The following is a 14,172-nucleotide window of genomic DNA, read 5'->3' on the forward strand; positions in this document are numbered from 1 at the left end:
TTTGATGTAAACAAGAATACCACCCGCTTTTATATAACTGACGAATCGTTGTGGGAATCCCTGTTAATTGAGCTTTTCTTCAAGAAACAAGTCTTTGAGAATGCAATGGCTTGTTGATGTCAGTGATACTCTGAAGAAGAAATAACGTGGCATGAATTACTCGGCAGAATGTAGCTGCCAATCAACAAGTATTTATTGAACGTTTGTATGCTTAGGACGGTAGCACGATCAAATATTAAACCGAAGGACAGAGTTTGGCACGCGGAGCCAAGTTCAGCCCTGGAATGTTTGGGATACTCACATTTGAGGCGAAGAATGGGGCAGAGGGCCGCTTTAAGCGCCAGACGTTATGTCTCTATAATCTCAGCTGTCGCCTAAGCAGAGTTTTAATGCAGATTTCGGAGAGTGGGGAAGGGTAAAGACGTTATCTGTTTTGGGAAGATTTCAAGGCCCTATTCTCTTAGGTTGAATCCCTGTTTACCCCTGTACTGGAGTTGATCTGTCTCTGAAAACTGTAGGCCTCTGATTTGGGTATTCCATTCGAATCCCGGTGTTGTTTCCTAACTCTGCAGCCGGAGGTAGTCCCTTAACCTCCGGGTAACTCGGTTCCTTTATCTATACACCAGATACAGCTTTAGAAACTTCTCACAGAGTTTGGTGAGCTAGTTATCGTGTCTTCCGGGTAAATTAGAAGCGAACTTTAAACTAGTGCCCCTGTAATCCCCAGAGATTAGTAGCAACCAGAGTGACGGTAAAATAGCGATTTCTGCCTCGGTGGGTCAGGCCTCTCTCATTCTAGGAGCGGAGGGGGTTGGGGGAAGGGCCGGCCTCGGGCCGAGCGCGCTAAGCCCCGCCTTCGGTGCCGGCGTCCTCTACCGCGCATGCGTTACGCAGGCGGGTGCTGTGTTTTGACTTGCTGGGGGTCGCGGAGTGGGTTTCGCTTTCTGCCACCGCTTTCTGCCACCACCCCCAAGCAACCATTGGTGATGAGCTCTTTACGTCGCAGGGGTCGCAGCAGCCGCCGGGGTCTCCGCTCTCTCGCGAGGAGGGTGAAGCGCCCCTGCCTACTCCCGCTCCTGAGGGCCGGCGGAGAAGTCGCCGGGTTCGCCTTCGCGGCTCCTGCCGTCACCGACCCAGCTTTCTGGGCCGTCGGGAGCTTGCCACGAGCTCCCCAGCCGGGCCTGCGCCGGTATCCTCCGAGGTGAGTGAGATCGGGAACAATGGGGCGCCGGGGTCGGAAGGGCTGGGCGATCTGGAGCTCCCCGCCTGCAGCTAGGCCCAGGGTCGAGGGAGCTGCGGTCCGGGCCTGAGGCGCAGTGGTTGCCCGGCAGGCCGGCGTCCCGGCGGCTCCCGCCGCGCACCTGTGGATCCGTGCGGGTGGGCGGGGGAGGGCTGCTTTCCGAGAAGCACTCCCGAGGGCGCCAGCCCAGCCGTGTACTGGAAGGAGATTGGTCTCCGGGGGAAAAAGCCGACACAAAACACAAAACGTTAGAGTCTGAGTCGTGGCATCGCCGCTGTCAGAGATGTGACCTTGGGCGGGCCCCTAACCTCTCTGAGTATGTCTGTAAAACGGGAGTAACGGTATTTTAGTTCGTTGTGATTATGTAAGGCACCCGGTGCTTATCTTAGATCCTGGCAGGTGGCAGTTCTCAACCAAAGGAAGTGACTGTCGCCGTGACTGTTGGAGTTTGTGCGCTGTTTACACCCCGTGAGCCTGTGACTTCATCCATCAAGTCAGCGCCGCTTTCCTCACGGGCTGCTGATTGGTAGACTGGAAGGGGGCAGTACAGAGATGAGGCAAATAGTGATTTGAGAGGAAAAGTGAATAGAATTTTTTATAGGTAATTTTAAAGATTGTTTAAGATAAATTCAGAAAGAGTTACCGAAGATTTAAGTTAATAGTGGTGAGGGTTGGGCTTTTTAGCTTGTTTTTAGTCAATGACTTTGAAAGCTACAGAGTCAGCCAAAGCAGTCATGCTTATCTGGAATGAGTGGCTTTAGAGGGGAATGGTTCCCAAGCAATTCTTTTTGTTGCTGAAACTGGAATTAAAATCGTAGGGTCTGGTTAGTAGATCCTATAACTTGTTGGATTTCTTGGAATTGGTGATTAGATTGCAGTTCAGAGACGTACATGATTTCTATAAGGTCACAAAAGATTGGGCCCAAACTGTTTTTAATATTTGGTATATTTCTAGTTCATCCACTTGTGAACCCTTTTTAGCCACTTTGCTTGGATATATTAAGTACAATATTGATATTAATATGAAAATTATTTAGTTGTTATAGACTGTCATCTTTCTGGGCATTTTATAATCAGTTATGGATGATGGAAATGATCAAAATTAACTTTATTTTCACATAACATAGGAAAACAGTATTAAGTTCTTACTGCCCACCAAGCACTTTGCTACGGGTTTATGTGGAATATATCCCTTCACACAGGCACCTTTTCAGGTGGGTACTGTTACTCAGCCTGTTTTAGAATTGAGAAAATGTAAGATTTTGTGAAATAAAATAACTTCCTCAAGATCACGCCATTAGTAAGTGGTTTTGATTCTCAGCCCTGGCTCTACATTAGAATTAACATCACTCCGTCAGTGTAATCAGCCAGTGATTAAATTGTATATACGGTGATAATTTAAGGAATGCCGTAGAAGATGACTTTTATAGGAAGTCTGGTTTTATTAAATATTTAATTCTGCAGAGCATTCCTACTTTGTATCCCTGTGCAGTTTTTTAAATGTCCGGTTTGTGGTCTAATTTAGATTCTAGCCTCCTGACTCTTTATCACCCTCCACCTGTCCACCCCCACCCCCATCCCTTTTCCCTAGATATGTATGCTCATTGATTATCTGAAATTTCCCCCAACATGTGATATGGAGGGTTCTTATCCCTGTTAAGGCCAACACATTTGAAGATTTGGGGAAGGGAAGGTTTTGCTTAATCAATTTATTCTAAAGATGGTAGACTTTACTTAGAATTTGGGAGGCAGTTAAGGAAAGGGGTTCAGAAGAACTGATTAACTTATCCCCTATGGGGAAATTAATTTGAAGTCCTAATTCCTAGAGTGCTCGGATAGAGAAACTTTTTTTTTTTTATTGCGGTACGTGGGCTTCTCACTGTTGTGGCCTTTCCCGTTGTGGAGCACAGGCTCTGGACGCGCAGGGTCAGTCGCCATGGCTCACGGGCCTAGCCGCTCCGCGGCATGTGGGATCTTCCTGGACCGGGGCACGAACCCATGTCCCCTGCATCGGCAGGCGGACTCTCAACCACTGCGCCACCAGGGAAGCCCGGGATAGAGAAACTTTTATCACAGGCTTCTTCTAGAACCTGAAGCACTAAATCTATCATCAGGTCCACTTTTGCTACCTGACCCGGAACTCTCCCGCAGACCTCAAATCTTAAATCTGTCTGCTAGCCATCCCTGTTCTATGCCTTAATTTGTATTTTTGAAACAGTTTTGTTGAGATGTAATTTATATTTCATCCATAAAGTTCACTTCTTTAAAATATAAAATACAGTGGTGTTTAGTGTATTTATGGAGTATATTTGTGCAACTCTAATTGAACATTTTCATCATCCTAGAAAGAAACCTCATACCCCCGCCCCCCGCAACCACCAGTCTGCTTTCTATCCATTTGCCTATTCTGTAAATTTCCTATAAAATAGCATACAACATGTGATCTTTTGTGATTGATATTTTTTCATTTAGCATAATGCAAAAACTCATCCATGTTGTAGCATGTGTCAGTACTTTATTCCTTTTTATTGTCAAATATTCCATTGTATGGAGATTCCATATTCATCAGTTGATGGGCATTTGGGTTATTTCCACTTTTAAGCTCTTAGGACAAAGACTGCTATGACTCTTCACTTACAAGTTTTTGTGTGGGCATGTTTTTGTTTCTCTTGCATGGATAGGTGTGGAGTTGCTGGGTCATGTGGTAATTCTACTTCATTTGAATTAGTAAATATTTTAATTTTAGTATTTAGTGATGATTTTGAAAGAGTAAATCCTTTATATGATGATTTATATTCATTACCATTATTTGGTGTTTCCGATGAATACCATTCTTTGTACCGAAAGATATTCCTGTATAGAAATACAAAACAGGACTAATAATTTGTTCTTTTTTTACCTACTATAGATGATGTTACTCATCATTCTTTAGACTGCTGCTGTCAATTTGGTTAACAGACTTATAAAACTAGGGAAGGGAGGACTAAAATTCCATTTAAAAAATTATAATTAGTTGAGATTTTGTTTTATTTGAACTTCAAGTTATTACCAAATAATTTTTTTTAATGAATGCATTCTGGGTTGTAATTTTTATGTGAACTGGAAATGTTTAGTAAACACTAAAATTCTGTATTCCAAAGAAACAAATTAAGATAAAATGTATTAACTTGAATTTCACCAGTCTTTTTAAAATTCTAATTATCCCTTTTTTATATAGAAGAGCAAACTACAGTCCAGAGTTAATGTGGATTTCTCCAGTTGATGGAGTTAGTTTTAGGTGAAACCTGGTCTTCAGTCCAGATCTGATAATCTCTCCAGTGCCCTGTTCACTCTTCACTCCTTCCCCTAATGCACATGCACAGTCTCTTATCCTAATGGTTTTTATTATAAAGATTTTTTTTCTCCTGAGTAGGAGAATTTAAAAATATTAGAAGTAGGGGGAAATGCTGAGAAATTTATATAATACTAAGGTTCCAGACTTTAAATATATTAGCAAAAATGCAATTAGTATTAATATATTTATAATTCTCTTCTATTTAAGAACAATGGTAATTTTTACATTTCCACTCTAGAAACAGAGGACTGGAAGTATTTGGAACCCCCTGAAGAAACTTGTTCAGCATTAATTGGTTTCCTATTAAGTTATAGCTCTGAGAAAGCTAAGATGCCCTAGATGAGCAAGTTTAATTTGAAGTCTATGGTGAAGTACTTATATTTTACAATAATATTGATAGGTTTTTATCGCGGGCTTTATTTGTTTTTGTTAGACCTAGGTATGGCCAGTGAGTTTCTTGTTTAGAAAATTGCAATTCTATTATTTGACTAGATAGCAGTTGACTCATGATGGGACTTTCTGTGATATTGGAGAAAGATCAGTAATATGCCCAGGAAAACATAAAGGAAGAAACTAATATATAACATCTATAAAATGATTAGTATAGAAAGCATCTAAAGAGGGATTTTTAAGATAACAAGGCCAAAATGTAATGCAACTAGATTTCAGCTCTGGAAAATTCATTTTGTAAGTTATGGGTCTATAAAACTGACAAATTTAAAGCAAACAGAACTAATTTTTAAGAGTCTAGTGATCCTTGTGAGAAAAGGTAAGGAAGGAGGCTGAAAACATGATTTCAAGGTACTTAGTGACTGACTGGATTAAATAAAAAGGCAAAGAAAAGCTTCTTAGGGATGCTGAAAGGAGTCCGTGATGAACTGAAAAGAATAGTGTAGTATAACAGTAGTGTAGTAATAACAACAGCAACTAACATTTTTACTCAGCAGTTGCTATAAGCCAGGCACTGCCCATGAGTGCTTTTATATTTTGTTATTTCATTTAATCTTCACTAACAGATCCTTTTTTCTGTGTGAAAGAATCTTCCACTAAAAACCACAGAATTGGTTCAAATAGGTGAACTTTCTGGTATGCAAATTTTCTCCCTAAAGCTATTTTTAAAGATACATGTATAATACTACAAACAAAACAATTGAGTAGTCTGTAGTGCTTGGGGCATATGTATGCAAGATATAAAACCATGTGTAGAAATAACTCCAACTGAGAATTATGATATTTTTGGTTTTTGTTTTCTAGAGAAGGATGGCAGGGGCGGCGGGGAAGCACATAAACGGACATTTAAAAAAATCTGGAAAAACCATGAGAAAATGTTAGCTGCTAACTCTGAGTGGAGGATACATGGGTACTTGGTATATTTTCTTTTGTACTTTTTTGTATATATCAAATTATTTTTTAAAAAAGAATAATAGGATATTATATAACATTTGAGAGCTTACTGTGGACCAGGCACTTTTTCTAAGGGCTTTTTTTTTTTAAACATCTTCACAAATCTTGTGAGACAGATTCTAGTATCAGTGAGCTACAGATGAAATTGAAGCATAAGGACGGTAACTAGTAACTAATCCATAGTCACACTGGTAATGTGGCAGCAGGATTCAAACCCAGGAAATCTGACTTTAGAGCTTGTGCTTTAAGTACTGTATTACTATGCTACACTGCCCTTTTATGTTACAAAGACAATAACTACTTAACTATTTTTACCAAAGTATGTTTCACAGTCATTTGCATTTTTTTCAGATTTAGTCATTTCTTTTTTATCAGGTTACTGATGTATTTTTTTCCCTTTTACAGATAATGGCATCAGCCGCTAAGGAATTTAAAATGGACAACTTTTCACCTAAAGCTGGCACTAGCAAATTGCAACAGACAGTACCAGCTGATGCATCTCCTGATTCTAAGTGTCCTATATGCTTGGATAGGTTTGATAATGTGTCTTACTTAGATCGCTGTTTACATAAGTTCTGTTTTCGCTGTGTACAGGAGTGGTCAAAAAACAAAGCTGAATGTCCACTATGTAAACAGCCCTTTGATTCTATTTTCCATTCTGTGAGGGCAGAAGACGACTTCAAGGAGTATGTCCTAAGGCCTTCATACAATGGTTCTTTTGCTACCCCTGATGTTCGACGATTCCGCTATCGTACAACTATGACAAGGGAACGAAGTGCTTCTATTTATTCACCTAATAGTACCATGAATGGAAGAACAACAACTCCACCAGATAGTGGAGTAATATTTGAAGGGTTAGGCATTTCAGCAAGACCTAGAGATGGTGAAATTCCTCCATTTATGAGACAGATTGCAATACGGAGGCCAGCTACTGCAGATGAAAGATCTTTGCGGAAAATTCAAGAACAGGATATTATTAATTTTAGGCGAACTCTCTATCGTGCTGGTGCTCGAGTTAGAAATATTGAAGATGGTGGCCGCTATAGGGATATTTCAGCTGAATTTTTCCGTAGAAATCCGGCTTGCCTTCACAGATTAGTCCCCTGGTTAAAACGTGAACTCACAGTTCTCTTTGGAGCTCATGGATCATTAGTGAATATTGTCCAGCATATCATCATGAGTAATGTTACTCGCTATGACTTGGAGAGTCAGGCGTTTGTGTCTGATTTAAGGCCATTTTTACTTAATCGGACTGAGCATTTTATACACGAATTTATCAGTTTTGCCCGATCTCCATTTAACATGGCAGCCTTTGACCAGCATGCAAATTATGATTGTCCTGCTCCTTCATATGAAGAAGGTAGCCATTCTGATTCTTCGGTCATAACAATATCTCCCGATGAAGCAGAGACCCAAGAGCTGGATGTTAGTGTAGCTACTGTTAGTCAGGCACCATGGGATGATGAAACTCCAGGGCCATCTTATTCAAGCTCAGAGCAGGTACATGCTGCCATGTCTTCCCTTTTAAATACTTCCGACAGTTCAGATGAAGAACTTGTAACAGGAAGAGCCACATCTCAGATGCAAGCAGTACAAACCAATGATGACATAAATAATGACAGTGATTCTTCTTCAGATAATTGTGTCATTGTTGGGTTTGTTAAACCACTAGCTGAGAGGACCCCAGAACTTGTTGAACTGTCCTCTGATTCTGAGGAGTTAGGTTCCTATGAGAAAATGGAGACCGTGAAGGCGCAAGAACAAGAGCAGTCTTACAGTTCTGGTGATAGTGATGTTAGTAGATGTTCATCTCCACACTCTGTCCTTGGAAAGGATGAACAAATAAATAAAGGTCATTGTGATTCTGGTACAAGAATCAAATCAAAGAAGGAAGAGAAACAGTCTGTATCATTGTCCTCTCCCAGAGACCTGAGCTCATCCATCAGAGGAGACAGAGTATATTCCCCATATACCCGCAGACACAGAAGGAGGGGAAGATCCAGAAGTTCAGATTCATGTTCCCAGAGTAGGAATGGGCATGATCAGAAGAATCATAGGAAGCATCATGGGAAGAAAAGAATGAAAAGCAGACGATCCAGAAGCAGGGAGAGTAGCAGACCTAGAGGTAGAAGAGACAAAAAGAGATCAAGAACTAGAGATAGCAGTTGGTCAAGAAGAAGCCAAACTCTATCTCTAAGTAGTGAAAGCACAAGCAGATCAAGATCTCGTAGCAGTGATCGTGGTAAAAGAAGGTCACGGAGCAGAAATCGAGATCGTTACTATTTAAGAAATAATTATGGAAGCAGATACAAGTGGGAGTATACTTACTATAGTAGAAACAAGGACAGGGATGGCTATGAATCATCTTACAGGAGGAGGACTCTGTCCAGAGCTCATTATTCCAGACAATCTTCAAGTCCAGAATTTAGAATTCAGTCTTTTTCTGAAAGAACAAATGCTAGAAAAAAAAATAATCACAGTGAAAGGAAATATTACTACTATGAAAGGCATAGATCAAGGAGCCTATCTAGTACTAGATCAAAGACTGCATCTACAGGGCCTGACCGGGTGAGAAATGAAAAGCCTGGTGGGAAACGAAAATACAAAACACGGCATTTGGAGGGTTCTAACGATGTGGCTCAACCATCTCGGGAATTTGCTTCTAAAGTAAAGGAAGGTCATTACTCAAAATCTTCATCAAAATTGGATGGAAGCTACAAAAATGAGAGTGACAGCTTTTCAGATAGCCGATCATCAGACAGAGAGACAAAGCACAAGAGAAGAAAAAGGACCCGGAGCCTAAGTGTAGAGATAGTTTATGAAGGGAAAGCTACCGATACAACTAGACACCATAAAAAGAAAAAGAAAAAACATAAGAGGAAGCATAAGAAACAACATGGCGATAATGCTTCACGTTCCCCAGTTGTGATTACCATTGACAGTGACAGTGATAAGGATTCTGAAGTAAAGGAGGATACAGAATGTGACCTTAGTGGTCCTCAAGACCCTCTACAAAACGAATTTTTGGTTCCTTCCTTGGGACCATTTGAAACTAAAGATGTAGTTACAATAGAAGATGAATTTGGTGTCCTGGGCAAGGAGTGTGACATTACCACACTTAATAACAACTTGAATAATGCCAACAAAACTGTAGATAATATTTCACCCCAGGCAGCTTCAATTGAACAGACTCTTGATGTAAGAGAAGAGAGCACCTTTGCCTCTGATTTGGAGAGCCAGCCCAGTAATGTCTCTTATCAAACTGAGTCATCAAGGCGATTGCCATCTCCACGGATATCATTAATGTCAGTGTCTCTTGGTAGAGACCATGATATGTCTTAAAACTGCCAAAGCGTCTCATTGAGAATTCTGGTGGTATAAAAAGGAAAAAAGAACAATGTCATCTACTGCAGTCTGTTTAAAGATGACACTTGGTGAAAACTCTTTTCCCCCTTAAAAATATTTTGTGTAGGGCTTCCCTGGTGGCACAGTGGTTGAGAGATCGCCTGCCGACGCAGGGGACATGGGTTCGTGTCCCGGTCTGGGAAGATCCCACATGCCGCGGAGCGGCTGGGCCTGTGAGCCATGGCCGCTGAGCCTGTGCGTCTGGAGCCTGTGCTCTGCAACGGGAGAGGCCATAACAGTGAGAGGTCCACGTACAGCCAAAAAAAAAAAAAAAAAATTTTGTGATTTTTTTTTTTTTTTGTGTGTGTGTGTGTGTTAAAAATTTGTAAAAATCATTATTTGTTCAAAAAATATGTATGTCCCACCCTCAGAGATACGCACTTTTAAGTGAAGAAAATGATATTGCTAGCAGTTTATTTAAAACTTGGGATCCTTTTTAAATAAAAAATATAAATTTTAGAAGTTATTTCATAAAGCCATATGGTATTGACATATTTTTAAAGTAGTCAATGAGTATTTTTGAATTTTTTTTTGAGAGTTATTCTGGAAATGTGTTATAAGCTAGGAGAATCCCTTTGGACAGTCTTTATTTTTCTTCTTAAAAATTTGTATGATTCAAACCATTTCTTCAGGTTAAATTGAGGAATTTTATCTGCACAGTTTATCTTGACATCTGCCAAAAGAAAACTTTAAATATTTCCTTTATATACTTGTTTATCTGGACTGCCAGTAAAGCAAATGTGTATTCAACAAAAGAAAAAATAAAACAGTAACACTTTAAAATAATCCAAAAATTTTCCTTTGCAGTATTGATTGTTTTTTAAATCAAATTATTTTAGTGGAGCTAAACTCTTGTAAATAGTTAAGGATATCCTTGTGTTATAAATACTGAATTTCACAGTTTTAATGTGAACTACATTTAACCTCACAGTTTTAATGATTATTTTAGTTCTTTAATCTGATTATGAAGAGTATCTTAATTGGCTGTCTTCAGCAAAATGCGGTTATGTAGTATGTAGCTTGCTAAAAACAAAAAATCCCTTGCCTGACTTCTTTTATATTGGTAGTTCTTTTACACAAAGTGGCTGTGTTTGTTTATGTTTTATTCTGGTTTAGAGATGATAAAAACTGCTGTACCTCTATAGCCTGATGTAGGATTGCCAGTGAACAGCAGAACTTGGATGAGATCTAAATTTAGCCGTCACTTTGCCTTGCTCCCATGTTCATTCATTGTTCAACAGAAATTGGAATGTCTGCTGTGTGTGGCAGGTTTTTAGGGATTCAGTGACAGAACAAAGCAGGTATGCTCCCTTTCCTAATGGGAGATATATATATATATATATATATATATATATATATATAAACATTACAAACTATAAGCTCTCTGGAGACAAAGTATAATTTCCTGTAAGAGCATACAGTGGGGGCCTAATCTCAGGTGGAAGTAGTGGTTGAACTGAAATCCAGAGAACAAGTAGATATTAACTAGGAGTAGAGTTGTCAGCAAAGGGGATGTGCAGAGATCCAAAGGCAGAAAGGGAGTCTGGCATATTCTAAGGACTAAAAGAAGCAGGCTTAGCTAAAGGACAGAGAGTGAGGGACCAAGCTTTGTAGGCCCCGCTAAGAGTTTGTGTTTATCCTAAGGGCAGTAGGAAACTGGTTTATAAAGTAATGAGAATCTAAAGTTGACACAATCTTAGTAAGCCCAGATGTTGAGACATTGTGGGATGAATATAGCTGATCAAAGAATATACTTTGAAATTATGAAATGACTGTAGTTTTTCTTAAGTATTAAAAATGTAAGAATGCTGTTGTATTCCACATTCTGCTTTTGCATGATATTTTAGTGAATACCCATCTTAATACATGGCACCATCACATCATCCTCTTAGGTGTTCAAGCCAAAAATTTCCAAGTCTTTGATTCTTCATTCTCCTTCAGCCCTGTCATCCAGTCACTAAATCTTGGTCACTAGATATTTTTCTAATATTTCTAATGTGTCTGTACCATCATCCAGTCTAGGCAGCCGTGATCTCTCACCTGTACTACCATAATGGGTCTGCCTGCATCCACTGTTTACCTCCATCCATTCTTGATGTAGCTTTCAAAAGACCTTTAAAAACATTTTTTCCCCCTTTCATTCTACTTAAAATCCTTCAGTAGCTTCCTATTATTCTTAGGATATTTATTAAAAGGAAACAAAAGTCCAACATAATATGGATTACAGATCTCTGCTTAATTAGACTGTAGTCCATCTTTAGCTTCTCTCTCACTTCATTTGTGCTCTGGCCACACTAGCCAGCTTCAGGTCTGTGGAGGTGCTGCTCCCTACTAATTCAGAGCCTTCATGCATAGCATTTTTCTTCTGCTGGGAACTGAATTCTCTGGCTAAACTAGGTTAATGTTAAAGTGTGCCCCTCCACTCCATTATTTCCTCTCAATTACTTCCTCTTAACAACCCTGGACTCCTTTAGGGTATGCATCACCAGTTGCAGTTGATTACTAATGTCTTCTCTCTCACCAGTCTGAAAGTTCTTTGGCAATTGTATGTGTTCTGCTATATCCCTTCTCTATTATCTTTCACATAGGATATGCTTAAAGCGCTTATTGGGTGGATGTATAGGTGCTAGAGATTTTTTTAAATTGGCTAAGACCTGCTTTCTGCTTTCACAGAGCTATACTTTCTATAAACTTTCAACCTAACTCTGCATTCGTTTAGCCTATTCATCCAAATTTGTTGTCCATGAGACATTTCATTTTACCTCAGGTTTTCAGTGTTTTTGTGACTTATTTCTGTAAAGGAAATGCAACTAGGCATTTGCACTTGCTCATTCATTGGGCAAGCACTTGCTCAGTCTCATCCTCGGATTCACAGCTGGAAAACTTGTTAGTATTACTTCCTTGTCTAAATAGTCAAATTTGGCCTTGCCTCTTGGGGGAGGCAACCCAAGGGCTTCCCTAACCCATCTAGTCTGTACTAACAATAGGTGGTGTGTACAGAGGAGCAGAATTTATGCAAGGTCAGCTGATGTCCTGTACTTACTGGGAATTATTTTTACACCACGGGGAATAATTGCAGTCCCCTCTACCGTAGGCTGTGGACACCTGAGCCAGCCGGTAATGCATCTCTGGACTTGGAAAATTTTTTCAGAAGGTGCTTTGGGGTACTGGAAACCACCAGCACCCATTGTCCCCACGGATTGGGGCAGGGGATGAGAAATGGAAAGGGGTTCCTCCACACAAACCAGATTTCATCAGGATTCAGAGCATGGATCCATTTCTGTTGTTTGGTTTTTTTTTTTAATTTATTCATTTATTTATTTTTGGCCACACTGCGTGTCATGTGGAATCTTAGTTCCCCGACACGGATCAAACCCGGGCCAAGACAGTGGAAGCGTGGAGCCCTAATCATTGGACCACCAGGGAATTCCTGAGCATGGATCCATTTCTAACATTAAGCTCATTAGACCTGTGTACTATCGAAATGGTGACATTTTAAATTACTATGATAATGTAGAGACCAGAAATTGTATAGACATGTCTGGTGATCGGTGCTTTTAGGAAAACCCACGTGGGCATGTAAATCATAATCATTATGTAACCTACTCTCAAATGGTTCTAGAAGATGCGTATATAGTTGGAGAGGAGTAATGATAAGTTGTGGTACAATTTAAAAATTGGTGAACGAGGGTAAAACATACAGAAATCCTTTGTACTCCTTGTAATTTTCATGTAAGTTTGAAATAGTTTCAAAAGTGCTTCTTTAGGCCTGCAAGGTTGCCTGCATGTGAGAATGTGTCAGTGAGTTATCAGCCTTGTATATCCTGCAAAAGGGAGAAAAAAATCACAAAGGCAAACATGTGACTGTTAAAGCCACTTTCTCCATGAGAAAGAACGGAAGTCACTAGACAATCTACTCTTGATTCCATGCTCAGAAGCAAGCTTGTGAGGGTATAAAACCAAAGAAAGGAGAGTTTGCTTTATTTTTAAAATTTCAGGTGGGAGGGAGAGAAGATTTGGGGGAAGGAGGCCCTAGAATGGGGAGAAGTTGAAAATAAAGGAGAACAGTAAGTGCTGTAGCAAAGGGGATCCAGAAAACAGGTATGTGAATTAATAATGGTTATAGAAGCAGAGGCGAGTCTTATTCCAAAGTGGCAGAAGGAAGTAAAAATGCGGAGAGACACTGGTGGGTAGATGATTAAGGTGAGGTAGTTCATTCTCTAAAGCCTCTCTTTTCTCCATGAAGTAGGAAGCAATGCCATCTTCTGAGAAAGATGCATCCCGAGTAGGATTGGGCTTGAGGAGAGGAGTGGAAAAATGTTCCTTGAGGGTCGTGTAGAGAGGCTTAGTTAAGAATTGCTGATGAGTTTTGAGGTCTCACCTGAGATACTGGGATGTTTAAATTTATGGGACCCTGAAATTTGTGATTTTGCCCTGGTAGCATTCAACAATATGGAAATAGAAGCAGAAACTAATGTTGGACATCTAGTATGCATTCAGTATTTCTACAGTGAATGAATAAATGGATGTACGGTTGACGTATCGCTGAATGTAAGTAGTCAAAAAAGGGGCAAGGGAGTTGAGGGAGATACTGGTGAGTGTAGTTGAATTGGTGCATTCTGGTGTTTGGGCTGTGTAGGGAAGGAAGTGAAGCTATGAGGTGACCATTATACTTAGAGAACAGTGAGATATCAGGGGATTTATTTTCCAGTGAGGTTCAAGTAGGCATAGTGGGGATAGGAGTAACAAGACTGAAAAAATATTTTAGAGAGCACCGAATTCTAGCCAT

At 40.0% G+C, this 14,172-nt stretch overlaps 1 protein-coding gene across 1 annotated transcript; it reads left to right on the forward strand.

The window, feature by feature from the left end:
- Window positions 1–881: 881 nt before the first annotated feature.
- On the forward strand, window positions 882–9,320 carry TOPORS (TOP1 binding arginine/serine rich protein, E3 ubiquitin ligase). The gene is made up of 3 exons (XM_065879881.1): window positions 882–894; window positions 975–1,201; window positions 6,384–9,320. The coding sequence occupies exons 1-3, from the start codon at window positions 882–884 to the stop codon at window positions 9,318–9,320; spliced, it is 3,177 nt and encodes a 1,058-aa protein (XP_065735953.1).
- The last annotated feature ends 4,852 nt before the right edge of the window (window positions 9,321–14,172 follow it).

Source organism: Phocoena phocoena, chromosome 6 (genome assembly GCF_963924675.1).
Source record: "Phocoena phocoena chromosome 6, mPhoPho1.1, whole genome shotgun sequence".
NCBI classification, from domain to species: Eukaryota; Metazoa; Chordata; class Mammalia; order Artiodactyla; family Phocoenidae; genus Phocoena; species Phocoena phocoena.

Excerpts from the sequence above, each read along its gene's own strand:
- TOPORS (XM_065879881.1), top strand. Across the intron at positions 1,202-6,383 it reads CTGCGCCGGTATCCTCCGAG|ATAATGGCATCAGCCGCTAA; the intron begins GTGAGTGAGATC and ends TCCCTTTTACAG.